Source organism: Symphodus melops (assembly GCF_947650265.1).
Source record: "Symphodus melops genome assembly, chromosome: 12".
NCBI classification, from domain to species: Eukaryota; Metazoa; Chordata; class Actinopteri; order Labriformes; family Labridae; genus Symphodus; species Symphodus melops.
Genome location: NC_136702.1, coordinates 17,742,386 through 17,768,048, shown reverse-complemented (window position 1 = coordinate 17,768,048; position 25,663 = coordinate 17,742,386). Strand labels below are relative to the sequence as shown.

The 25,663-nt window shown below is 36.6% G+C and overlaps 1 protein-coding gene across 2 annotated transcripts; it reads right to left on the bottom strand.

The window, feature by feature from the left end:
* Positions 1-21,195: 21,195 nt before the first annotated feature.
* LOC306833211 (histamine N-methyltransferase-like) lies at positions 21,196-25,155 on the bottom strand. Of its 2 annotated transcripts, XM_079358323.1 has the most exons (7): positions 25,051-25,155; positions 24,790-24,931; positions 24,217-24,269; positions 23,247-23,354; positions 22,492-22,622; positions 22,048-22,141; positions 21,196-21,747 (listed from the first exon to the last, which is right to left on the bottom strand). In XM_079358323.1, exons 2-7 carry the CDS (start codon positions 24,921-24,923, stop codon positions 21,395-21,397), a joined length of 873 nt encoding a protein of 290 aa, XP_079214449.1. In that variant the 5' UTR covers positions 24,924-24,931; positions 25,051-25,155; the 3' UTR covers positions 21,196-21,394. The 2 variants fall into 2 exon arrangements, with proteins under 2 accessions (XP_079214449.1, XP_079214450.1); XM_079358324.1 differs by lacking the exon at positions 25,051-25,155 and having other exon boundaries at positions 24,790-24,941.
* Between the last annotated feature and the right edge of the window lie 508 nt (positions 25,156-25,663).

Genomic DNA, 25,663 nt, shown 5'->3' with positions numbered 1-25,663 from the left:
TGATAGTTTGTACACCCCCCCCCCCCCCCCGCCATATTTTAAGGGACCACAGTTTAACAGAGAAAGCCTTTCTTAAGGAGTCTGAACTCCTTTTAATCACTTGCTGTTAATTCGTGAAAAGACTCAAAACTTTATCGACTCCTGGTTGTTTGGATGGTGTTTGTTCTTCATCAGGTCTTCCACAAGCAACCTGATCAGTTTGGCTGAGGCTTCTGACAGACTTTAGTGGTTAGACCATTTGACTTTGGAGTCTTCCTTTATATTAATAATCTAATTATAATTTTGCGCATACGTGCTGCAACCTGAAGGACATTTAAAAAATCTTTATGTCGGTTTAAACATTTCAGATTTATGTATTATATTAAGCTTTTGCCTAACAACAAATATTCTTTACCATATAGTTTTAATGTAAAATCATCCAGACTTGTTTTTTACCTGTTTTTATTATGAGACTATTTGAAACAGTTGTGACAGTGTGGCTGTTCACTTTGAAAATGCATAGTATTTATAAACTACATGCCAACTGCCATGTCAGAAGTGAAGATAATTGGGTGCGAGAGTTGAGAGGAAAATAAGACATCACGACTTGATGATGAGGTGTCTCATTTCATAAGCAAGGAGTTTGTGATAACCTGTCATTCTTCTAGTCTGCTATACCTGCACATTAACTAGCTGCTGGGACAGGCTCCTTCTTGACAAGCTCCTGTCTTCTCTGCCCTTTCATCTCTTCGCTCTACAAAAGGGTGTTTAAAAGTCTTTTATCTACGCCAGGGGGTACAGTTTCTTGTCTGCTAAGACAGGAATTTAACCAATTAAGTGTGTGGTACTAAGCGTATGAACCATGCATCAAATAAAGGACCTTGAATGTTTTCAGTGTTTTACTCTGCACAAAACTCTTTTGAGTCACAAAAAAGAGATAAATGATCAAATACAAAACATGTTGTTGAAAGTCACTTTGTTTGTATCAGAGTTGCATTGTGCATTAATATTTCCAAGATAATCACAATTATTTTAATGGTTTACTACCAGTAAGGATTACATTTTGACAGACCTCATTTATTTTAAAGCAGAATAGATCAGCTGAATTTATACCATAAAATAAAAGTGGAAATGCCAAAAATGACATATGAGGGAAATAAAAGCTTATACTTTGGATCATAATCCTCCACCACACACACGCACGCACATACACATACTTTTTATTCTTTGTATTCACTCCTTGTATTTTCATTTGCAAAGCACATAGCGGTGTTCCAAAGAGATACCCAGCAAGGATGCATTACTGAGAGAATGTCGTTGAGCAATTGCTGATCCAAGGGAGTGATAAAGAGAGCCAGGCTGTCTGAAACCTGAAAAAGAGGCTGGAGAGAGTCATGGAGCATATAGACCAGGAAGGTCACCAGCTGCCAAAGAACCAGCCAGACCATCTCCACAATGTCCTTTGCTTCCCCTCTATACACTGAAGCTTACAACAGCAAAGGAGAAAAGAAAAGTGTAGGACTAAGAAAATAGCATGTACAGCATAGCATGACATCCAGGTAGACATGTCATGGACTGCAAAATCAAAGTCTAGGCTGTTTCTAAATAATGTCACAGTGATCTTGGCCTTTACACATTAACAACACAAGTGGATTGATTAAAAGATATGCAAATGTGATAATCCTCTAGTCTTCCCCACTATCGCTAACTTTGCATATGGTCATTTTAAGGACGCTTCTTATCTCTGGCACTCAAATTTTCAATGCTTATAGATTTATTTCCTAACTCTTGACAATCAGTTCCAGTTCCCAATATATTAGCATTTTTTTCAGGATGAGCTCCTCATTGTCACACTAACAGATATTAAACTAAACATGCACCAGGCCATAGATGTGGTTAAATAAATTAGCCAATTGTGTTTTTGATCTAATTATGGATTCTTGTTCAAGTCACCAGATTTTCAGCAGTGTTTAGTTACTTATTTATCTACAGGTCTTCAGCCAATTACATTTTTAGGCTGGCGCATGGCTGCCCTCCACAAATTACGTCCAGGATAATTTCATATTGATTAATGCAGATGCGTTCCTCTTGGCTCTCATACCCATACCTGCAGTCTATTTGGTATAAATTACCGAAGCCATTTTGCTTCACAAAGCCAGCCCTCTCCAATAAGGTGCTGGCTCATGTGTCGACTGGGGCCCCCAAACTACCCCTTTGCCTGCAGGAACCACTAAAGCTTTTAATTGCCTTCTGTGCAAATGGTCCTTATGCACTTGACAAAGTATGTGGATATTCAGGCATGGCATTGGTAGAGGCTTGCATTTGGAGTATATGAGAATGAGAATGAAGCGAGGGAGAGAGAGAAAGAGAGAGTCATAGCTACTTGTATATAGATGGAGAGACATAGTGAGGCTGGTATATGGACCCAATCCATGATATTACAACCTATGTGAGTATGGCATTAAAGTCAGCCTTTATGAGACAGTCACCACTCAGCAAAACACTTGAATAGCAAGCTAGTAGCCCACAGGATTATATCCTTCTGTGTACATCTGCTACAGTAGAGTGGCTGATAACCCTGGGTAAAGCGATAAACAATCAAAGTGCAACTTCACTGGAAATGATTGCATTCTGTACCCTGCACCAGAGATTGGGGCCATTATTAACGTGAGTCCTGTCCTGACAATGCTATTTTCTGGAAGGTAATTGCAGATTCAGATCTCTGAGAGGGCCTGACTGAGAGTAAATGCCACCTCTTTAATTATGGTCTCCTCCACGTCTCCTCTATTGAGCCGCGGAGATGTCTATCGCTCTTCGGGATCCTGGGGAAAATGACTCTAATGGGAAATGACCAGTGTCTGGGAAGCCGGCTTAGATTAGAAGCGACATTTCTAATTGATGTTGTAAGAAATCCCTGGTTGGATGACAGGGAAAAGTCACTTCGGAGGAAATGTAATTGGAGTGATTGGAGTTCTAACAAGAGTCATTGGATAATCTCTCCTGATTTAAGCTTGTGCTAACGCAGACACCAAACCCAACAATAGGCATGCAGCATGAACTATTGTAGAAATGCACATAATAATAATGCACATCACTGGATAGGGTCTTGTGAACCTATAAAATGTTTTTAAAATGTATTCCACCCTAAGATGATATGCTATATCAAGACATGAGGGTGGCTTTTGATGGAACAATTTATTTGACCATGTCTCTCATAAAACTTAAGTAATAATATAATTATTATAATTTAGGGCAGCAGTAGCTCAGTCTGCAGGCAATTGGGTTGGGAACCAGAGGGTCACAAGCTCGAGTCCAGGTGCGGACCAAATATGCAAATTTGTCTAGTAGCTGGAGAGGTGCCAGACCATTTCCTGAGCACTGCCAGGGTGTCCTCGAGCAAGGCACCGAATCCCCCCCACCAGCTCTGGAGTGCCTGCCGGAGACAGCCCTATCACCCTAACGTCTCTCCATCAGTGCATGTCTGTTGTGCATGAGTATGTCTGTGTGTTGCATGGTTAGCAGTATGAATTTCTCCTCGAGGACAAGTATAGTAAAATGAAATAAAATCAAAATAATAAAATAAATAAAAAATAATTAGTATATAGTTTAATGGTCAAATTTTAGCCACATGTTTAAACAGAAGTACAAGATTAAAAGTCTATGTAGGATTGCAAACCGATTATCACAAATAAATCTACAAGTATTTTCAGGAAAGCAAAGTTACAGCAACCACAAGGTAACTTGAAAGTTACAAGAATATTCTTTAAGATTCGTCTTTTAAAATTCTTTGTCACTGATGCAAATGCTGTATTACTGTATTTTTATATTCAGGACCATTAAATTACAATGGTAAATGTAAAAAAGGATTACATTACATCAACACAAATAATCCAATGTAAAAAAAACTATACAAAATGTTTCTAGATTCATGATGGACTTAACATGTCAATAACAATCTTATACCACAACATGCATCATTAACAGTGAATTTTTATCTGTATCATTTATTAATATAATGTGGGCGTGTATTCACAAATGTAGCAAGGTCTTGTGTATGGACTGTGTCATACATCTTAAAGACCTTTGATTTCAGTCTCGTGTTGAGCTCTTGAATCCATCACTGTTTCCTGTCATTGGTAACAAATTTGCTGATCTTTTCCAACTGTCCTGTCATTAGCTGACATTCTGGTCAAGGGCAACAGGATCTCTGAGGTTCTCCAACTGGTGCAAAATGTTGAAATGACAAAATAATAACAACATCTGTCTTCTGTTGTGAGGTATTGACATGACATTACAGGTACCAAATTGTTTGTGTTGTGAAGTGTGTCTTGAAGATTCCTCAGGTTTATGACTCTTAAAACTCCAGACTGCATTAGGGTTTCCAAGAGACAAAGGTTGACGGCTGGCAGGCAGGCTAATTTGTAATGGCCAACCAACCTTTGCACGGTCTTTTATATACCGGATGGGTTTTCAGGATTTGTTATCTGATCAAATTTACATGATGAAGAAGCAAAGCAAATTGGGATTAAATATTGTGCCCAGGAATATATTTGTGATTGCAGGGGTGAACTCTGACCTTTCAACTGAGAGACGACTGACTCTACCACTGATCCACAGCCGAAGTCTGTCTTGAAACAATTTACACCTTGCAGACCTGCTGCTTTTGTGTTAATTACTACTAGGACCACTATTCCACTTGAAAATGATTTTAATTCCTATTTTTCCTATATAATTCCTATATTTGTTTTTAAGAAGAGATTCTATTCCAAAAGGAAGTTTATCTAATAAGCTGAGTTGCGATAACTTATTTGGATAACTTGAATAGTTTTTCTGGTTCAGTATTTTTTTATGTTACAGAGGCGTAAAAGGGGGAAAGAAGGGACCATTCCTCGGGACCATCTTTGAAGGTAGTAACAGAAGCGTCAAAAGAGTCAAAACAGTATCAGTAGAGCCAGCGAGGGAGCTCAGCACTGTGTTTGTTTATGTCTGACTGTGCGTGCTGTGTCATACTTTCGCAATGCCGAAATGCAAGTAAATTCTCTGAAACCATTGCCATTTGTAGATTTGAATAGTCAAAGTTGCAGTGTGGAATTACTCAATAGAAATATCCAACACACACACACACGCTTTCCTACGCGTGCTAACACACACACACACACACACACACACACACACACACACACACACACACACACACACACACACACACACACACACACACACACACACATACACTATATATATATGTGTGTGTGTGTATATATATATATATATATATAAAAATATATATATATACATTCTTTATTTATTCTCATTTCTACCTGCCTTCAAAGGTCAACATAAACCCTGTCACCTACTTTGTATTGTGTGTGGACAAATGAATTAAGATTCAAGGGCCTCGGTAATGGAAAACTGTTTTAATTTCCCCCTGACATTAAGGTGTTGTGCCTCATAGGCATGTGGTGGCACATTTCTCGAAGCCTGCTCCCTGGCAATACCAATGCCCCCCATGTTCCACTTAAACACTTCAATCACAGCAAAAGATCAAAGAAGCTGTTAAACTAATCAAGTGGAGACACGAGAGATGAAACTCCCATTTTCAGTGTTTTTTTTCCCATTCAATCTCTCAATCTCTACCCTCTCTCTCACCTTTTCTCTTGCTCCCTCACTATATACCACTATTAACTAACACTGTAAATTCAGGGAGTAGGTGTGCTGGCTCAATTGCCTGCAACATATAGAGCAAACTGTGATCCTAGACAAATGAGCACCTATTCTTTAACAGCTGCAGGAGTGCTAGGGTGCTTAACGGAACAGAACAAAAATTCCAGCATCATGTAGCAAGCATGTAGTCGCTTTATAATATTCCATAAAATGTACTAAAACCGGTACTGTAACAACTCTTTTATAATAGACAATATTCAGTTTTGCTACAACAAGTAGTTACAACCCCAATGGCATCTGATCATGCATACGCACTAGTGCTATTTAACTTAAATAAAAACACAGGATCTTAAAGGTTAATAAAAAAAAAAACCATATCTGACAGTAATATATTCATAGAACTCTGATCTGTATCACCATTCAGAAAACAGGCTTAAAAAAGATTTTCTCTGTAACATAAGTTACACTGAAAGGACAAAATGGGTTCACAATAAAACACTGAGTTGGAAGAACAATCTATAGCAGTCCTTAAGAGTCCATACTGCAGCTTAATAACAACAACCAGAAAAAGACCTTTCATCAGCTCGCAAAAGGCTGCCATATTGGATAGTAACTTGTTATCAAGCAGCTGAGAAAGGTGTGTTTTGAAATAAAAGGTCAAGGGGTGAGATTGATTTTTTCCACTTTGTTAAGGAACTAGTATCAGAACGCTAACACTTCTCATTATCTGTTTGTCAAAAATACATTTCACCAAAATTTTTAGATACACAGGGTATTCTAACCCAATAGAAATATACAAAAAAAACATGCAACCACAATTTAAAGTAGAATTGGTTTGAGAAACACTCATTTTCTTAAAGGGATACTTCACCCATTTACATGAAGCTGTCTATCATTAGAAACATGGTAGTAGTGTTGAATGGTCGTGAATCCATCCCTCATTTTGCCCTGAGATGAGAAAAATGTGTTTTTCTTTGCTTGAAAGTTTTCACATATTTTTCTCGTCTCAGGGCAAAATGAGGACTCACGACCATTCAACACTACTACCATGTTTCTAATGATACAAAGCTTCATGCAAATGGGTGAATTGTTGTTGCTTCTCACAGTAGATTGACAATATTATCCCTGCCACCCCATTGTTCACCAGCCTTTGGTGGTACTTTTCCACAGCTGACAGCTGTAAATAGCTTAGACACACTGTTATTGATTTGTGTTGTTCCAATGTGGATGTCTGTCTGCATCTTTTGATAAATATGTATTTTTCTCTCATCAGGCTGGAAATCAAGCTTTCTTATGACACTGTTAATGAATCTTGGTACAGAACCAACATTTCCTTATAATAAATAGTACAATGGTCCCCCAAAAAGTGGATAAAGAAACATGTACGTTTCCAAGTGTTATGACACGTTTATGGACGCAGGAAATATACATCATTGTATTCCTTGGGACCAATTCTCTTGAGCACATCATGACATCTTTAAACATTGAACTCTTTTTACTTTTTCATTCATCATTTGTTTTAAGTGTGACAACTGATATCTTGTGCAAAATTGAGAATTCATTTATGTTTAATGCTGAAATGTAATGTACTGGAAAGAGGTTAATATGACAGGTCTTTATACTTCAATCACTGGTTTCATTTAGGAGCCTAAATAAAGAAAATCACCAGTGAATATATGCTATTGCAGAAATAAACGTCTGCAGCAGAACTGAAATGAAGCAATTAATGGTGATAGACAGAAACTCATTAGTTTAATGGGAAAATTACAAATAGAATATTGCCTGGGGTGTTTTTTATGCTATTGCCTGTTTGTTTGTTGTATTCCGTGATAAATGGGAGCACATTAATGATATAACCACATTTGCTCTTAGTCTTCATACGTTTTTAAACCCAGAAATCATTATCATACCATTTGAATGATGTTTTGATTAGCTTAATTCATTAATGAAACATACACAAAAAAAGTTTGATTGCATTTCAAGCTGTCAGAATACTCTTCCTTCCTGATGCCCAGGCCATACTCCCCACCTCAATCACTGCTTAATGACTGACACTTAAATAGTGTCTCTGCTGTGAAGCTGTAGCTCTCTGTCTGTATTAAGTTTTCTATCTAATAATGATCAATCATCTATATATTATATTATATTTTGGTGGATAGAAATGTGTAATGAATGGATTTTTTTAAAGTTATTGTTCGAGGGTTTTTTTGTCAGTATCATATTCTACACTAAAGTAGTCTATTATTGCTTGAATAATGTCAATTTGAAAAAAAATGTGTCGATACATTTTAGATTTGTTTTGCCAGAAACCACATGAACACATGCAAAAAATAGACTAGACACCTACCCTATAGTTTATAGTCCAAACGATGCAATATGAGCAAAACTTTGTCCTCGATATTAGGCTGCATGAGGCTGTTGTAACCCGAAAATAAGTTTTAGGGGACGCTAAGGGCAGGCACTGGTGCAATAGTGTCAGATAAGGAAGACTGAAAATAACATTTAAAAACAGAAAGAATTTATATAAGAGAGACATTTGATGTAATTACAAAGCACTTCCCAACAAACACGAAAACACTTTGGAGCCCGGCTTTTACTCCACTTCTCCCAGTCCTTTCACAAGGAAGTTAATGATGCTGGCAAGAAGATGAATCACCTCAGACAGCACACAGAGCAGCTCTGACAAGTGAGCACCAGTGAGTCTGACACCTGCAAGAACCAGAAGAAAGACTAATAGTAATGTCATTTGCTACCTGTAGAGTTGAGCTATGTCTGTCTGTGCTGAAAGAAACTGTTCTCCTGAATATCAGTCAGAAGCAATCTGATGGATGTTGATGGTTGGGCACAACATAACACAACATAAACACACATAGACCAATGACAGAAATATTTTGTGGCTTTTGTTAAAGATTTTGAAAAGTAATTTTCGGGAATATGCTCCTTAGGGAATCTTTAAGGCCCATCTAGAACTTAAGCCACAGAAAAACTAACTCAAAAAAACTTTTGTTTTTGTACATTTTAGATCTTCAAGTAGTATGACAGATTGGTTAAACATAAATCTGATGTGTTTCATTTTCTTCAACCTGGTGTCTTCAAAACTGTTTTTTTTAATGTCACAAGTAAGTCACACACTAAACTTGAATACAAACATTAGTATATGGTAATATTTCAAGAAAATGGACTAAAGGGGATATTACTAAAGTTAAAATATCCTTTCTAGCATACATCGCCATTTACAATAATGCCCACTCAACTTTAAATGTATTTTCTTTCATGCACCCTCTGTACATTTTGTGTGTATGTGTATCCTCCATTAACAGTCCCAACTGAAGAATCTTGGGTTTGATTCCTGTAATCATCCCTCACTTATATGTCAGCTCTCTTCTCACATTTTCCTTTTTTTCAGCTCTCATTATCAATAACAGCGAGGTATTGAAAGGTTTTGTATTTTGGTCACACATTGTTCTTCTAGTATTGACATACCTTTTAATAAACAATCACTTGGTGTCAACTTATTTCATTATCAGCCCTTGTTAGAACTACTTTCATATTTTATAAAACGTTGAAGTGTGAAACTAAAACTAAATGAAGAAGCATAAAACAGATCGTTAAATATTAACTAATGATGACTGTTTTTGAGACAACCACTAACATCTCAGCCATGTTTTTATGAAAGATTTCTTTGTGTATCATCTTCTAAAAGGGAGCCATTATCAAAAGCTGTAAAACAAATCCGACAGCCTCAAGAGGGACCCTTCTCCCTGGACCCTCATAAAATCCCCACAGGGATTGTGTGATGAACGATTCAAGGCCAGCACTGGCCCAGGGATGCTCAGCTGAACCAAGCTTTGATCTATCATCCAGCCTTCCCATATTAATGATGAGGTCACAGTGTTGAGGGTCACAGCTTACTGATAAAAGTGCAAAGACTGCTATTTGTTATGAGCCCAACTTGACTGATCATAACTCTTTTGATGAAAAGGGACATGATTTCACACCCCCGGGCTGTCACACCTGAGACATATCCGTGTTCCAGTGATATGTCGTTTGAGAATCACAGTGAATGACCTTTTATAGTCAATGTGAAAGTAAATAACCAGCACTGCTAAAAAGCACATTTTATGCTTTTATTTTTGTTGTTTATACGATAAACTTTTTGTAAGTTGTTACCAAGTCTCAAAATCCAACAGTCAGTTTAATGAGGAAATGGCTAAAACTTCTTTGGGAACAGTTTTGAGGTGATTTCCTATAAAACTGTACATTTAAAGAGTAACAGCAGAGAGAACAAATATTATCCTACATTTGTTTTGCGTTGATTTAGTACCAAAAATAATTTGCCAGATGGTTTGTCACTCACACACACTGCAAAGTAAATAAACGCTTACTTAAAACACAAAATATGATTGTTAAGATCTTTAAATAACAGATGATCAAAATACTTACTAACTTCACAATACAAATCACTCACCTACAACAGAAAAAAATAGGGAGATAAAAGATGGAAAAAATGGATCAGTTGAGAGAATATGTAAATTAACTTTTTAAGGACTGTATGATAAAGTTGATTGATGCAAAGAAATTAGCTGGCCTTGGTGAGCTTAAAACTCTGAGTCAGACATTCAACCACGAGTAGTCATTTAACAAGATAATTGCAATATGTTTCTTCTCAAGTACTCTCACTTACAGCATAATATTGGTATGTATTAAACCCTCTCTATTAGATCTACCATAAACTGTAATCTATCTCTCACACCCCTTTGGCGCTCACAGGGTTCATTAATGAATTTCAATCATGAGAGAAATCACTGCCTTTGTTGAGTAACATTCCTTAGCATCAGTCTAGCAGCCATGTTCTGCTTCATTTAAGGCATCTAGCCATAGAAAGTTCTGAGCAACAAGAGGAGTCTTGTGAGCTTTTTTGTGGGCGTCTGGATGTCCTGGGCTCCTCTGTATTCATTAGCAGACTAGTCACAGCAGTGCAATGGAGCATATCCTCTGAGCAGCCTGCAGGGACTGTCAGTAGAGTGACGGAGACAGATCGCAGGTGGAGCAGCAAAGAGACCTGCCATAGATTAACTCGTCTGCCAGCAGGGGGACTCAGTGGAATCATTTGTTTCCAGCTCAACAGATAATTTTTCCAATTAACTATAAAATGCATTGATGCCACATTCACAGTGTGGAAAAACCACTGACTACCTGCCTGATTTATTTGGCTTATTAAACAAGTTTTTTCAAGTACAGAAATTCTTCCTTGATGTGTTTATATTCGTCACTGTATATAAAATCTTGTATGAGCTGACAGAAAATAGAAAATCTTGGTTGCCCACAAAAGGATTGTGATTGAGAATACATGTTGAGAATGCACAAATCACATAACTTGACTGTCTGCATTCTTGTTCGAGTAAGAGAGAAACAAACATTTTCAACAGTTGCAGTCTATGGTATAAACTCAGAGGGGGATTTGAAATATTGCAAAAAATGTTCTTATATGTTATGATTAAAATTGAAAGACAGGCTTATAGAGGTGTTTTACGTTTTTTCAGTGGCTTGTAAAGCTGATTGTATTCAGCTGCTTACATACAGTGCCTCCCCATTGTATCATCAATTCAATTTTTTTTTATTGTTAATAAGAGACTAATCAGTCAAATATTATACTTAGATGTTCCTGCAAATGTGATAGATTTACTATTACTGACATTGCGGTCATAAATGTGTTTTATTTATTGTTTTTTGTTGCCTCATTTGTTATATATCTGTATCTCTGGATCTCCCAGTCTGTCTCTATCTCTCTCCTCTCCAAACAAAATGTGCAATAGATGGCTGTTCAACATTAGTCTAGTCCTGCTCAAAGCTCCTGCAAGTTTATACAGTAGGCTGTAAATATTAATGAATGAAGCCTGAGTGACGTCACCCATCTGTTTTTTAATGGTGGGTGGTGACTTTTGGTGCTTCTGCAGCTTTCATCAAGAAGACCCTTAAGAACTGTAGGATTTCACACTTTGGTATTGGCTTCATTTTTCAACACTAGAGGTTGCCGCTTGGTTAAAATGCAACTTTTCCTTGCCTCTGCTACTTCAATACATATTGCTTAGTGCTAAAAAGCCTACATTCATGACAACCAACCCTTGTTATAATAGTAAGGATTTCATCCTTATGTTTGATACATTTAGTGCCCTTGAGGGCACAAACAGTCGTTCAGTGAATATGCAAGTATACAGAGTATACCCACTTCTTTGTTAGTCTCCAGAGAGTATACCCACTTCAAAATCTCACCTGATTCACACCATTGATTTGTTGACATTATTTTGTAGTATGCCTCAATTTCTTTCCTAGGATGGTGAAAAGATAACCCTCCCTACTCTGTCTCTAATTGGCTTGTATGTACGAACTAAAACTGCAAGAGAAAAAGACGCTGAGTGTAGCACTTTTTATCTGGGTGACTACATGCTTTCTATATACATTAGTGGTGCACAAACTGTTGCTAACACGAGCAGTCTGACAAGCAATCCACAGGCTGCAGCCAACTTGTCTGAACCACTGTTTCTGGAAGGCAGTTGATGAAAATGCAAGTCCAAAAATGTCATTGGTATTATAGATCAGCTATAGATTGCATACTTGATCACTGGCAGAAAGGCACTTTCACACTTGCTCACTACGAGACAGAATGGCACTCTACACGTAAAAAACAGCAACTCCCCACAAGTACAGCTGTCATTACCCATGATGGTAATGTCTTCCCCAGAAAAAATATTCACTTTATTACCACTCAGTCTGGGAGACTGTGAGATAAATAGAGTTCAAGTTATTTCTATATTTTTAAAAACATCCAGGGTTTTTCCAACTATCAGTAAAGATAGTCTTTTGCAGTCTACATTTTAAATTGAGTTTTCCCTTTAAATCATGCTGCATAAAGTTTGGGGGTCTGTGTTATTTCTCTGAATTTCTTCAATTGAACTGAAAGCATTCAGTGATATTTACCAACAACTGTTGCCCCCAGGGCAAGGGATTGTCTCCTTTACAAATAAATCCAAAATGGCCATCCCCAAAAGATATCCCCAAGCCTGCAGAGGTTCATGCTTTAGATTAAAAAATGTGTACTTTCGTAGCCATCTGGCTTGAGAAAAAGAGTTTAAGAGCTGTGTGGATGCTTTCCCAATGCCACATCTTGGAATGGACTATTGCTTTCCAAATGGCCCTGGGCTGTGTCCCTTTCCATGTATTTGTGTAATATCATTATCTTGTTTTCGGTCTGCCCTCCCCTCTTCCCAAAGTTTAAAAAGTAATCTTTTCTCAGAGTAGAACAGTTTTTTGATAAGGGATCTAAACTAGGTCAAGGACAGTGAAGTCAATGAACAGTAGCCTAATTAAAACAACGGCTGATGCGACAGTTCAAACACTCTCCACCATGAGCTTTGAGATAGAAATCCATTCAAGGATTTGGTGAGCCATTGTTTCACTTTTTCTCATGAGTAAATTCATTTTCTTGCTATTTTTCTTTTTACTGGGAAGCTGAGTCTGTAATTAAAAGAGATGAGTTGTTATCAAACCTCTGGATGTACTGGAGAAATACTGCCTGTTCAATTATAGTGTGCATGTCCATTAATTTAGATTAGTGGCTGGACACACTTTTGTATCTAAAAAAACCCTCTGCATGTCTGAGTTTTTGACAAAACCATCAATTTCCAATGTGAAACAGAATTAATGTAAAGGGCATCATTTAAAAGTGATGAGGGTAAAAGTAAAGGGGATTTTTATGCATTTGCTTATTTAATTCAAGCCATGAAAGGGATTATGTGCTGATACGCCTTATGTGACATTTGAATATATCAGTGATGTAAAAAAAGCAAAAAGAGCGATTATTGACATGTTATGTTTGTATGCACATTACTTAATAAGAGATTAAATAATAGTCATTCTTGTTTCAGAGTCAGAGCTGCAAGCTGACATGCAAATATGACTGTAATGCTAATCTCATCAAAACAAATCTTAATTCATTAAAGATGAATTTAAGAACTTACATTTTCAAAACAGTCTGCACAATGCACTCTGCTGAAAAGTTGTGAAAGTCAAGAAAAGAAAACATGAACAGAAATATATTTAGATATGGAAAACAATATGTGAACTAATATTCCCACCAATGGGACCACCATTGCCTTGTGAAATTTATATTCCCTCTCTGTGAAAAGACGATATTTTGCAGCTACCTCCATCTATTATTACATTGTGCCAACGGTCTTTTTGTTTCCTTAGTAGAGCCACTGGCTGAGCATTTGAAGTTTTTAATCAGGAGCTCTAGAGACAAAGGTCACCTTTAACCTTCCCCCGCTCTTTTTTTATTTGCTGTTGGTTAGTTCACTAGTTAGTTCAATCTCTCCATTTCACACACTATTAAAACAAATCTTCTAATGCAGGGAGAAAGGTCCTTGGCTTGTGGAATGGAAAATGATGGCATTACTGGATTCTATCGCTCTAAAAAGAGCCAAGGTTCCTTGTGCAGGGTTTATGACCCTAAGATTAGTCACTTTTTAGAGCTGGATGTACTGCCTAAAGCTATTTCTGCCAGAAACTGATTTTCATATTGATGTGCGACGTTGAGCCCTCTCTGGTCCACATATTGGCTCATGATTCACCTGGACTCTGCAGCTGTCAAGCTATAGTGGTAGCAAGTGAAGCAGACAATTTCTCTGTTAATAAATAAACAAGTGAGACACTGCGAGTTCATATTATATTCTTAAGGCTCAAGGCATCTGGCTGAGACCCGTTGCCCATTTCATTATCATTAACATTGCATGATGTTCAATTTAATTTTTGTCCTGATTTCCTTTCACAATACATAACACTGACATGTTATGGATGACTTGCACACAATCAACAATGCTAATGAAAAACTATACAGTACTACTGCAAGGGCACATTTGTTTTAATAGCATCAGTAAAATTAAAGTAAAAGTATACATTTTAAAAACTATTATAAAACCTGACATGCACTTTTGTTAAGCATGTTTTACATCACATATTGGTGTTGTTATGTCACTATCTAAGGATGAGAGCAATATACTTAATTCTTATGACAATTTTCCTCTTTCCTGCATGTAATGGGAAAAGAGCAGTTGGAAAAGTACATGTAGAAGAGCTTTGCATGTATTACACAGGAGAACTGTAAGGGAAGATTATCCATGGCCAGATGTGTCTCTCTCCAAGGAAAAAACATGTAAACTGATAAGACATAGACAAGCAGCCATATCCTACTGGTAAGCATCAAGCAGCAAAGTGTCAGTGGTCTGCATCATTACTGCTGTCTCTGAATATGCAAGATTTTAGGTTTACGAAGCAGAGGCATTTTATGTCGCCAACACATCATCCAGCACACTTAAACAAACATTTACCAAGTTGACTGATTGACAGTAATACAGCGTTAGCCTCTGTTTGCTCAGAGGCATATGTTTCTGCATTTCTGGGAAGGGAAAATGAAGAGTTCAATATATTCTCTCCATCTATTTACAGCAAAAAAATAGAGTTTGTTAGACAAGAGAGCCAGATCAAAACTGCATATTACTCTTTGTTCCTAATATTTTTCTCTTTAGTATTTTTCTGGCTTATATTATTTGTAGAAAATGCTCTTTGAGGACGATTCCAGCACCCTATAGTTCATGATCTATGACTCCAAAGCAAAGTAACAAGCATGCCTTTTCTCAGTACAGATTGTGTTTTATTGAACCAGGACTTGTCAGCATTTTTGGCAAGCTGGTAAAATATAATTGTGTCATCCTTTATAAAGCAGTGTTGGGATGACAGAGCCTACCAAAGCTTCATTACTCTGCTTTTTATTGAGGTGTGAAAAAGGGACATTTTCTTGGTGATAAATAACGTCTCTCTCACATGAAGTCAAGGTAAAATGCACTCACTGGTGGTGTGCTCCACTGGATGTACATGCATGGATCATATAAAATGAAATCAATTCAGATGACAAATTAGAGCTGGTTGCTGTAATGGTTTTTATCTGACACCCATCAATACCAGTATTGGTTTGCTTGTAGAATTAACCCTGTGAGAACTTATTGATTAAAAATAAATAAATAAATAAATAAAAAACCGCTAACCACAAATATCTGAGCAATACTGCAACAACTGCAGCAGAATGTAGAGTGACATCTGTTCAAGCATAAGATTTCTTTTATACGCTATTTATTTTCATTAGCTGCTGCACACAATTTAGATGCAAGGAAATCCCATCATGTGTGTATGTTATTATGAACACACATATAATCAAAACTGGTTGTATGCTTTTATGTTCCTTTTATCTATAATGAAGAAGTGAATTTATCGATCATTTTCACGTTTATCATTTTCAAATTTTAGGGAAAATATATGTGGTTAAGTTTTTCCATATAAAATTGCATTGATTCTATTTAGTCTAACCTCTATATAGCCTTTATCTGTATGAGAAGTGTGATAGTTTTATTAACTCAGAGCTCTTTAATGGGATAGTGAGCGTTCTTATTTGCGTACAACCTGAATTATCAAGAAACCTTCTTTCTTGTCTTTGGGTTCTTACCAGGGCTGTACATTTATTTTTTAAGCCATTTGACAATAAAGCAGAACATTTCATTTCAGAGGGTGTCGTAAGAAACACCAAGCAAAAAGGTCATCAACGACAGGACCCGGGTATCCTGGATGAAAGTTATTAAGATGAAGAGTGTGCTTAAGGGAAATGTAGTTTAAATAGAGCTCCAAAGTTTCCAACTTCATTCATTTTCATTGCACAATCAAGCCCATCCCCATAGGAGGGATGATATTTAGGATCCAATGAGTAGATGTGAGCCAGAAATGTCTTTTAATAAAAGCAAAAAAGGAGATACTAGTTGGTTAATGCACTGAAGAATAATAAAGCCATAGCAGATCTGCAGGGAATTGCTCGGTCTTATTTTCTTTTTGTCATGACAAGGATTAAGTGCAAAGTTCCCCGGTACTCATATTAATTCCAAGCATAATTGTACTTTTTTAGTGCTAGTCCTGTATGTATTCTCTAACAGAGCTGCAGGTCAAGCAGATATTATCCACAGTAATTGTAGTTTTTCTCTACATAGCTTTGAACAGCTAAGGATCTTGAAAAGCCTTTACCAAGACCATAAAAACCAACAGTCAGTATTACAAAATGATCTTACATTTTTAACATCTAACATTTAACATCTTCCAGAATACAGTGTCTTTTTTTTTTTTTTTTTTACAGATTTTAGCTGTCTCCTCTCTACACAAAATAAGCAAAAAAAATTGTATTCTCTTTTCCTTTTCATAATTACACTTGCACATGCAATGATTTACCAAAGACAAACAAAATGCATAAACAAATACAACATGCAATTTAATTTTATTATATAATAATAATAATATTATACATTTTATTTAATTTATTATATTATTTTCATACCTTTTTTTTTTCTTTTGTATTTTTTAAAATCGATACAAGGTTATGTAAGCACTTTATACGCTATCTGTCAGATGGGTCCAATAAAAAGGATTGACTTTGATCATTCGAGCAAAACTAAAAGAAAAAAATAAAGGGCAGTTCACTGGACATTCTTTTTTTTCTCATCTGACAAGAGTTACTGGCAAACACATTGCTAATACTGCACCATGGGAGGGGAATGTAAGCATTAAGTGGGGGTCCATCACTGAGCGTAATTAAGGAGGTTCTCACCCTCAGGAACTCCATGAGTTAACAAAGAGAATAGGCTAAGTGACAGTTCAGTTCTTGTTACTTTAAGCTATTTTGCTTAGCAAATATGTGCTCCAGAGATTATGCCTTCTAGTCAATATCAAGTTATTCCTCAAAATTGTAATCACAATTTGTCAGGCACTTTTGAAATTCTTCTTTTTCTTACTTGTGCTCTTCCTCTCGAGAACTTTAGCACTCAGAGAACAAAAACATAGGCTCACTATTTTTTAAATAAAAAAAATGAGTTTTATTCTATATTGGATCAAGATAAGAAAAAAAGGGGGCAATTAGTTGAACGTTTGGCTGATTTAACTTTTACTCTAGTGCCTCAATATGTGGCATGGCTAAATAATACAGCGCTATCCCTTATCACAGCAATTGTGCATATTTATACCCATAGGATTAGTCCTGAAAAGGGACTATAATGCCTGGATTAATGAAACACACAACGGTAACCTGATTGCTGCAGTCACCTTATTGCCCCCTTTCTGAGTTGTTGTTTACTATCATGGATTGATTTATGCCTTTGAGGATATAGGTCACATGTAAAGTCACTGCAAATAGCTTGACACAAAATCTGGAGCTGAAATTTGCATCTTCTATTGAATTGATTTAGGTGAGGTGACTTAATCTAAATAAGGCAACTAATTTGTCAATCAAATAGCCCTTTTCTGCTGGACACAAACCTGTTGAAGACAGCTGCTATTTAACAGCACCTGCAAAAAGGACTAATTCTCTACAATGAATTAGGCATCAGAGGCCAGCCATTTCTAGGACTGGTGTCAGAGCTATATTTCAGGGCCTGGCCGCATCCTCTGCCCATTAAAGTGTTAGATGTATTTTAGGGCCAGTGTGTCATGCTCTGGTCTTAGAGATGTCTGCACTCTGAAGTGAAGACTAAGAAATTATGCCTTTGGCCTGATATTGGTTTTTGATACAGAAAATACAAAAACTATAGTAAGTGGAGCGCAGCCTTATTAAAGGAAAAATACATTTTAAGAGTCTATTTCACAACACTAAATTTCCAGCTTTGAAAGAGGACAGTGAATCACAACAACCCTGTCATACATTTTTTTAAATAGCAAAATGTTTTTCTTCACTCTATTGTACTTTGTAAAACCTCTGTATTTCCTCGCATTTTAATCATACCATTTTCTTTTTAAAACCTTAATTAACAGTAATTACAAACAAATAATGGCAGCCCTCTGCTACCCAAAGTACTGCATGTAGCATTCTTCACTAAATGTATTTTAAAAACAATAATAATAATTGTTTTCCTTTGAGAAGGTCTGGCTCTGATAGATACGTTTAAGAAAGTTGCTCTCCCCAAAAAGTTTTTCTTCCGCTCCTCACAACCATGTATCCATTTATTCTCAGACCAAGTATCACAAAAAAATGTGGCTAAAAATGTATAAGTAGCTAACTGTTTAGCACTTCCAAGTAATTTATCACCTTGAATGCAATATGATTGGTAGTCCCATTTTTATTCCAGATAAGTTCTTGTATGATCAGACACAAACTGGCATATCAAGTAAAGCTTTACCGACAAACAGTGTTTTGAGGTTGATTATATCAGTGACTAATGCTCTGTCACTCCATGGTATGAAAGGGCCCAACGAGGACCCTGGTAATGGAGCTCTAGCAGGTGCTGAAAGCCCACTGACATAAGGGGGAGCGCACTGACAAGAATTTCTAATGAATTTCAATTACTGATCTATTAAAGCTAATGAGGTAAATGAGCAGCCAGAACACATTTGCAAGATGGCTTGAGACAAGATGTCAGCTCTTTGATGTGATTCTGTGTGCTTGCAGTAGCAGCTGACACTAAGTGTTGAGCTCCTGTTTCAAAAATGGTTTTGAATCAGCCTTTTAAGTACAAAACAAAAGTACAGAAGTAAAATAACACATTTCAATATTTACAAATATGCATACAAAATCCCATTCATTTATTAGGTATGTTCAATATGAGCTGTGTTCCCAGGCTTGTCTGAAATGTCTTGTTTAAATGTAAGGTCTTTGTGCCCCCTGCTGGACTCATTGTGATAAGACCAACTCTACTGCATTGTCAAACATATAGTGCCATCTGTTTGTTTTATTATGAACAGCATCTTAAAAAGGGGCAAGTTTTGACAGTTATTTTTTTTTATATTCTCACCAAGCTCTCCTTCATCAGCTTACACATATTCGAGACAGCATTGTCTCGACTTGTTTCATTTTATTTAAAACCTTGCATTGAATCATACTGCAAGAGGTAAATCCACCCCATTAAGGATCTCAAATCAAATAATAAAAAAGCAGCCCCAAGTTTTCCATATACTATATTTTATTATATTGCTGTAACTGAACTCAGCTCAATGCTTTTACCATACACTTGTGGAAACTAAGACTTCTTTTAGCTAAACACGTTTGCTAATACAGTAAATGCAATGCACAAAATGGAACTTTTTCAAATTTGGTGCGGTTCTTAAGCATCAATAAAATTTGTAATTCATTATCTAATTACTTTTTTTTTTAATGCAAATGACTAAATGAAGTAATTTATTTGTATCCAAATCCAATAAATGTGGTGGTGATTCAGCCTTTACACATACAGGCATAAACAAGATTGTATGGCCTCAGGCAACTAAAACAGTTTGGCCATAGGCCCCTTTTTACTGGAAAACTATAGAGAGCCTTCTGACAGGCTGTCTCACCACCTGGTATGGCAGCTGCACCAGAATGGACTGTGAGGTGCAGGGGAAGATGGTGCGCACAGGCTGACAAATCACTGAGTGCTCCTGCTCAGTCACAGGAGCCATGTGCTTCAGGAAGTCTGTTAAGATCATCAGGACTTACCACATCAGTGTGAACACACCAGCTGACAAAGGAACAGCTTCTTTCACCGGGCCTCTGTAAGACTATAAATAATCTTCAAAAAAACTTCAAGTTCAATATAGCCCCCCTGTGCAATCCTGACCATGCTAAACTGTATATTTATGCTCCACATCAGACATATACTGCATATTCTAATTCAAATTTTACATTCATTCTTAAAAAACAGAATATTTTATTATTCTTTTTTCCGTTATTATATTCTATTTCATTCTTATTTGTTTTATTTGGTATAATTTTGGGGGTTTGGTGCCTTGCTCAAGGACAACTCTGCAGTACTAAGGAAGTAACCTGCTACCTCTCTAGCAACCAGGACTGGAACCGACTGAATGAACCCTATAGAATGAGCCCCAGTATTCCAAAATATTTTTGGGATGGCATATTGTATGTCTTTATTTTTAATACCTGCTCTTTGTCAAAGGAGCCTCAAGGCATAATAACTTGACACAATTATACTTATACCTAAAGTGACAATAAACATCCTTAATCATGTCTTGAATGATGAACGTCCATGTAAACACTGATGTCGTGACATACTGTCCTGTACAGGTGTTAGCCTAGCAAACACCTCTTTACAGCTTAATTAACCTATAACTCAAGACACTCAATAAACAATCTAACATACTTGTAAATGTGTTATGTTGCATGATTTATATCAAGAATAATTATTTATTCATCTCTAGAGAGTAGAAAGGTCATCTATGAATAGACAAGTGATGGAAGCTAATTCTGGCAATAGCTATCCATTATCAAGTGACAGCTGCTGGGGCCTATTCACTGAGCAACTCAAACAAACAAGTTAGGTACAAATATATATTGAATTAATGTTATACAGGCAGTCACTAAGAATATAAACTTCCAGAAATGTGAGAAATATATCCATGAAATCAATTCTAGACCCAGCTAGTATTGTGTTTCAGACAGTAAAGGTTTGCTTATTGCTTTTTAAGAAATGTAAGACGATATATTTGTCAATAATTTTAGTCTTGAAAAGGCATTTTTTGATCTGTTTTATTAATCATTTTTGATACATCAGCAAAGATTTAGGCTGAAACTGCAGTATAAGTCTATTAAGAGAGACAACTACTAACTTACAAATGGTTAGGAAAAGCAAGTGCAGTTAGTGAAATAAGAAATGTAAAGCATCTTTCTATTAGAGCATGCTTAAGCATGAATGAGTATGCAGCTCAAATTGCTGTTGAAGAGCACCCTGCCATCCTTTTCAGTGCTGCACTTGTTTCTGAGAAGGTCTAACATGCCTGCTCGGATCTCTGGGGTAAAAGACTGGTAGAAATGATCTTTTGCTGTCATGAAATTTATCAGACGTTCTCCATTCTGACTGCTTGTATTGAAGCACTCAGTGATGTCAAAGGTGTTGGAAATGACATGCTCCTCATATTTCAGACCCTGATTCTTCACACAAGCTATAACCTCTGCTGATGAGCGGTATTCTGTGATGGCACCCACACAGAGCTCTTTCTTGTAAGTCTTCCACAGTCTGTCCCAGCCACCATCAGCTAGGGAGAATGATATTTAAACATACATACATTTCAGAAGAATGCACTTTTGGTCATCATACAAGGTGATTTGTAATCACAAGGGTCTAATTTGTCTTCAGCACATAACATTTACTGGTGCATCCTTATATCTGCTCACTTGTTTTCCAACACAGAAAACCATGAACCAAAAAATACAAAAAGTGTTAGCAAAAAACCCCACCAGTGTTTTCAGCCTTACACATAACACATGTTGGGAGGTAGAAGGGCAAAATTATTTAATTAACTGGAAAGAATAAAATACAATTAAGTTCTTCTTACCTGCTTCAACAATGATCATAAGCTTGCCATTGTTCTTCAGAAGGCTGTGGTAGAACTGGATTGTATTGGAAAGGTTATCAACATAGTAGATCATCTGTCAAGGAGAGAATTGCAGGGAACATTTCAATTGACCTTTCATTTGAAGCTTGTTTCCATACAAGCGCACTCAGAGAAGTGTTAAAGTCAAAGCTGTTCCGCCAGGGTACACTGCTCTCAAATTATACAGTTTACAGTTTACTATTAGCTTCACTTTTTGTCCAGTTAAAAGGTGCCTACAAGATGCTCCCTAGTGAATACTGACATTCTTCCAAATGGTTACTCTCATTTAGTGTAACAGAGGAGTACTGTGAGACAAGATGTAATGCTCAGATGACAGAATGAAAACCAAACGTTTTTTATACTGTCAGAGTTTCATTTAGAAGCCGAAATAAATATCAATAATACCTGAATCATGTGTATGAAGTCAAATTTCTTCATGTCTCCTTTTGCCCTGACTTGCTTTTCATAGTCCTCACTGCCCATGATATGCCAAACAAACTGTACCTTCTGAAGGGTAGCCATCTTTGCTACCAAAGCTTCAAGTAAGACAGAAAAGACATAAAGCAGAAAATGACAATCAAATATGTGTAAACAGTACACTGTGTAAAGGACACTTTATTAAACAAAATCATGAACTTATAATCAAACCAAAAAAGGGTAACGTTTTTAGCAGCTTATTCACTAAGATAATTTGTTTTCATTTTAACCCAACGGCTTTGTGTCACAAGCACAAAAAAGTAATTAATACAGATATAATGATGACAAAGGGGTTGTAAGATTCGTAAGAAGTGGGGTTGGAGCAGTGATGAAGGCTAATTCAGAGGTGTTCTGAAATCTGGACCCAGAAACTTCCTGGATGCAATGACCAAAAGAGTTTCATTTGTGTGTTCAGATTTGCTGAATAAGCAGACATCATTGTGTAATCAATTTTTTTTCCTTATACATTTCAGCCCCAATTACCATGTTAACCACATATAAGAAGGCACAGTATGGTTTGTATCAAAAGGCTCAGTTTGTGACAGGATAATATATTATTTAACATGACAAACAATGTGTTGACATGGTTAAGCTACATAACCAGAGGAAATCTTGTTGGGCGTTTTTCTCAAAAAATCTAAGTAAGAGTAAGAAACCAGAGTTCAGAGAAATATTGACAATACCTTTGAAATTGTCTGCGAGAGCAGCACTGCCCTCCACAATGTCAGCAGTGATAGGAACAGCCGGCAAGGTTGACTGGAGAAGAGTGAGCATCTGTGCATCAACTTCCCCTGAAAGAAATCAGGACATGTTTGGGGTTTGAAATCATTCTGCTTCAGTTTACAGTTTAATGTTATCCCAATAAGAGGACCGTATGTCTAAAATAAGTTTCAATGAATATAACAGAAATGCAAAACTAATAACTGGACTTGACCTGTGTGATTTGGTGAGAGTAGTTTGGGGTTTGCTTCCCCAGTCTCAACATTAGACAATTGACTCCAATGTTGGCCCTGTTCCGCAGTCAATGAGTGTGCAGTGTAGTGGGGTAGTCTGGTATAAACTGTCAAAAGCTTTGACTGAAGAATTTCCTGCTACATCAGATATTTAGATACATGATATTTTTTTTACTATTGCTATCCCTTCAATGATAAATTGCAGCAGTTGCCTACATTTAAAGTATGCCTTAAAAAATAGAAAGCTTCTTTGTTAGTTTTGTTAAGCTTATTCAATAAGTGATTAAGGTCAATCTGGACTTCAGCAGTCAGACTAAGTGATATTAAATGAGTAGCCTTCAAACTTATAGTCTTTCTCCCCAAAGGAATGCAAAGCAGAGAGGGAACTTCATTCTGACAAGAGTGTATGTTTTATGATCTATTTTGTACATTTCAGTTTGTTGAAATCTTAACTGATCTACAGATTCACTATGAAATATTTTTATTTTTTTCAGAAAGGGATTATTGATTTTTGTCCATGATTTTTTTGCACTTGGGATCTCTTTGCAGCAAGCATGCACAGAAGAGCAATTTGGTTATATCTTAAAGCAGGCTTTAAATATTTTCACTTTACCCCTTAAATAACTCTCGCACTGAGAAACAATTTCTTGAAAAAACAACATTTTTTAACAGTTATCAGGTGCTGTATCTTGTCACATACCTCCACCACTTCCGACACCAAGAACATCCAGGCTGCTTTTACCTGCTGCAATTCTGCACCGACACATTAAAAAGTAAGTGATATCAAACAAATACAATAACTTGTATTGAGGTCACATTTTGACCTATAACCTTTTTGAATGTATGTAGAAAACATTCTATTTTTAAGATACTTTATCTGTAAAGCAAACAATCCTGCTACTATATGCAAATGTCTTAAAAACAGTTGTAGATTGATAAGATGAATGAACTTTTTGATGATAAAGACAGACAGACAACTGTGTTTTCTTAAGATTTACTATCAAAGTCATAGTTATTTTAAGAAAAACAAAAATTAAATGTTGCTAAAATCTAACTCTTGTGCTGTGTTTTATGCTGCTTTGTAATATGATCACATAACCCGGGGATTGTTTGGACAATAAATATGGGCATATGCAAAGAAATTTTCTTTAAAACAAGAGAAATGTTACTGTTACGATAATGGTAAAATAGTAATGAGTTGGGCTAAGTTGTACAAATAGAAAAGATGAAAACACAAGTCTAGCTTAGCACCAACAGTTTTTTTTTCTCCTACCTTTTAAATTCTTCTGGCAAGATGTCGGAAGCACACTTCAGAATGGCCTCATGCTCTCCTGAATGTTCGAGGTAGAACTGAAAGCTTTGGACAGAACTGCCTTCATAGCAAGTCTGCCTTGCTTCCTCAGCCATGACTGATCCTGCAGTATATAACAAAAAAAAAAAAATATTTAAGCTTCAAGAACAATAACAATAATTCTAAAGTTGTCTTTAAAACACTATCCAAAACTTTGGTCAAACATTATCAGTATTTCAGTACCTTAAATGTGTAGAAAGTAAGGCCAGAGAGCTGATTGTTCCTCTTCTCTCTCGTTGTAAGAGCAAATCTCTCCTCCCAGGCTGGCTGGGTCCCTCAAATGAACTTTTGTTATGTAACTCTTGGATGAACTTTAATAATACCAGAAGTAACTGCAGCTGTGCTGCAGAATTCCAATCCGTGGAATATATCTCATCGGTGAATGATTCAACAGAGGAAATTGACCAATGGGAACACATACTTGAAGCTCTACCCTCTAGCCCAAACATACTGTATACTGTACTGTTAAGACCAAACATGATAAAGGGCAGATGGCTTTCTACAATATGAAGTGGGAATCCAAAAAGTGAATGCTCTATGCAATATTTGTTATCCTTACAGAGGCAGTTTGGGTATTCTGTCTTAAGGAAACTTTTATTTTATTAAACTATAGGATCGGCCAAGTCTTTTATTTCAGAAGCAGTTGCCAAACTTACCCACACGGTGGTGCCAATGCCCCATACATCAATGAAAATTAGTTGACCTGTTGGTAGAGTGAGCCCTATAAGTGCATATTACTGGTACAACTTGTGAAAACAGAGTTTTTTCTTTTTATATTCGAACAGTAAGTTGTGCA

What these genes read in the sequence shown, in the direction of transcription:
- LOC306833211 (XM_079358323.1), bottom strand. Translation starts at nt 24,923, where the DNA reads ATGGCTGAGGAAGCAAGGCAGACTTGCTATGAAGGCAGTTCTGTCCAA. An exon ending in TGGTGTCGGAAGTGGTGGAG is followed by an intron (nt 23,355 to 24,216) that starts GTATGTGACAAG and finishes GATTTCTTTCAG; the next exon opens with GGGAAGTTGATGCACAGATG. An exon ending in TCTCGCAGACAATTTCAAAG is followed by an intron (nt 22,623 to 23,246) that starts GTATTGTCAATA and finishes TCTTACTTGAAG; the next exon opens with CTTTGGTAGCAAAGATGGCT.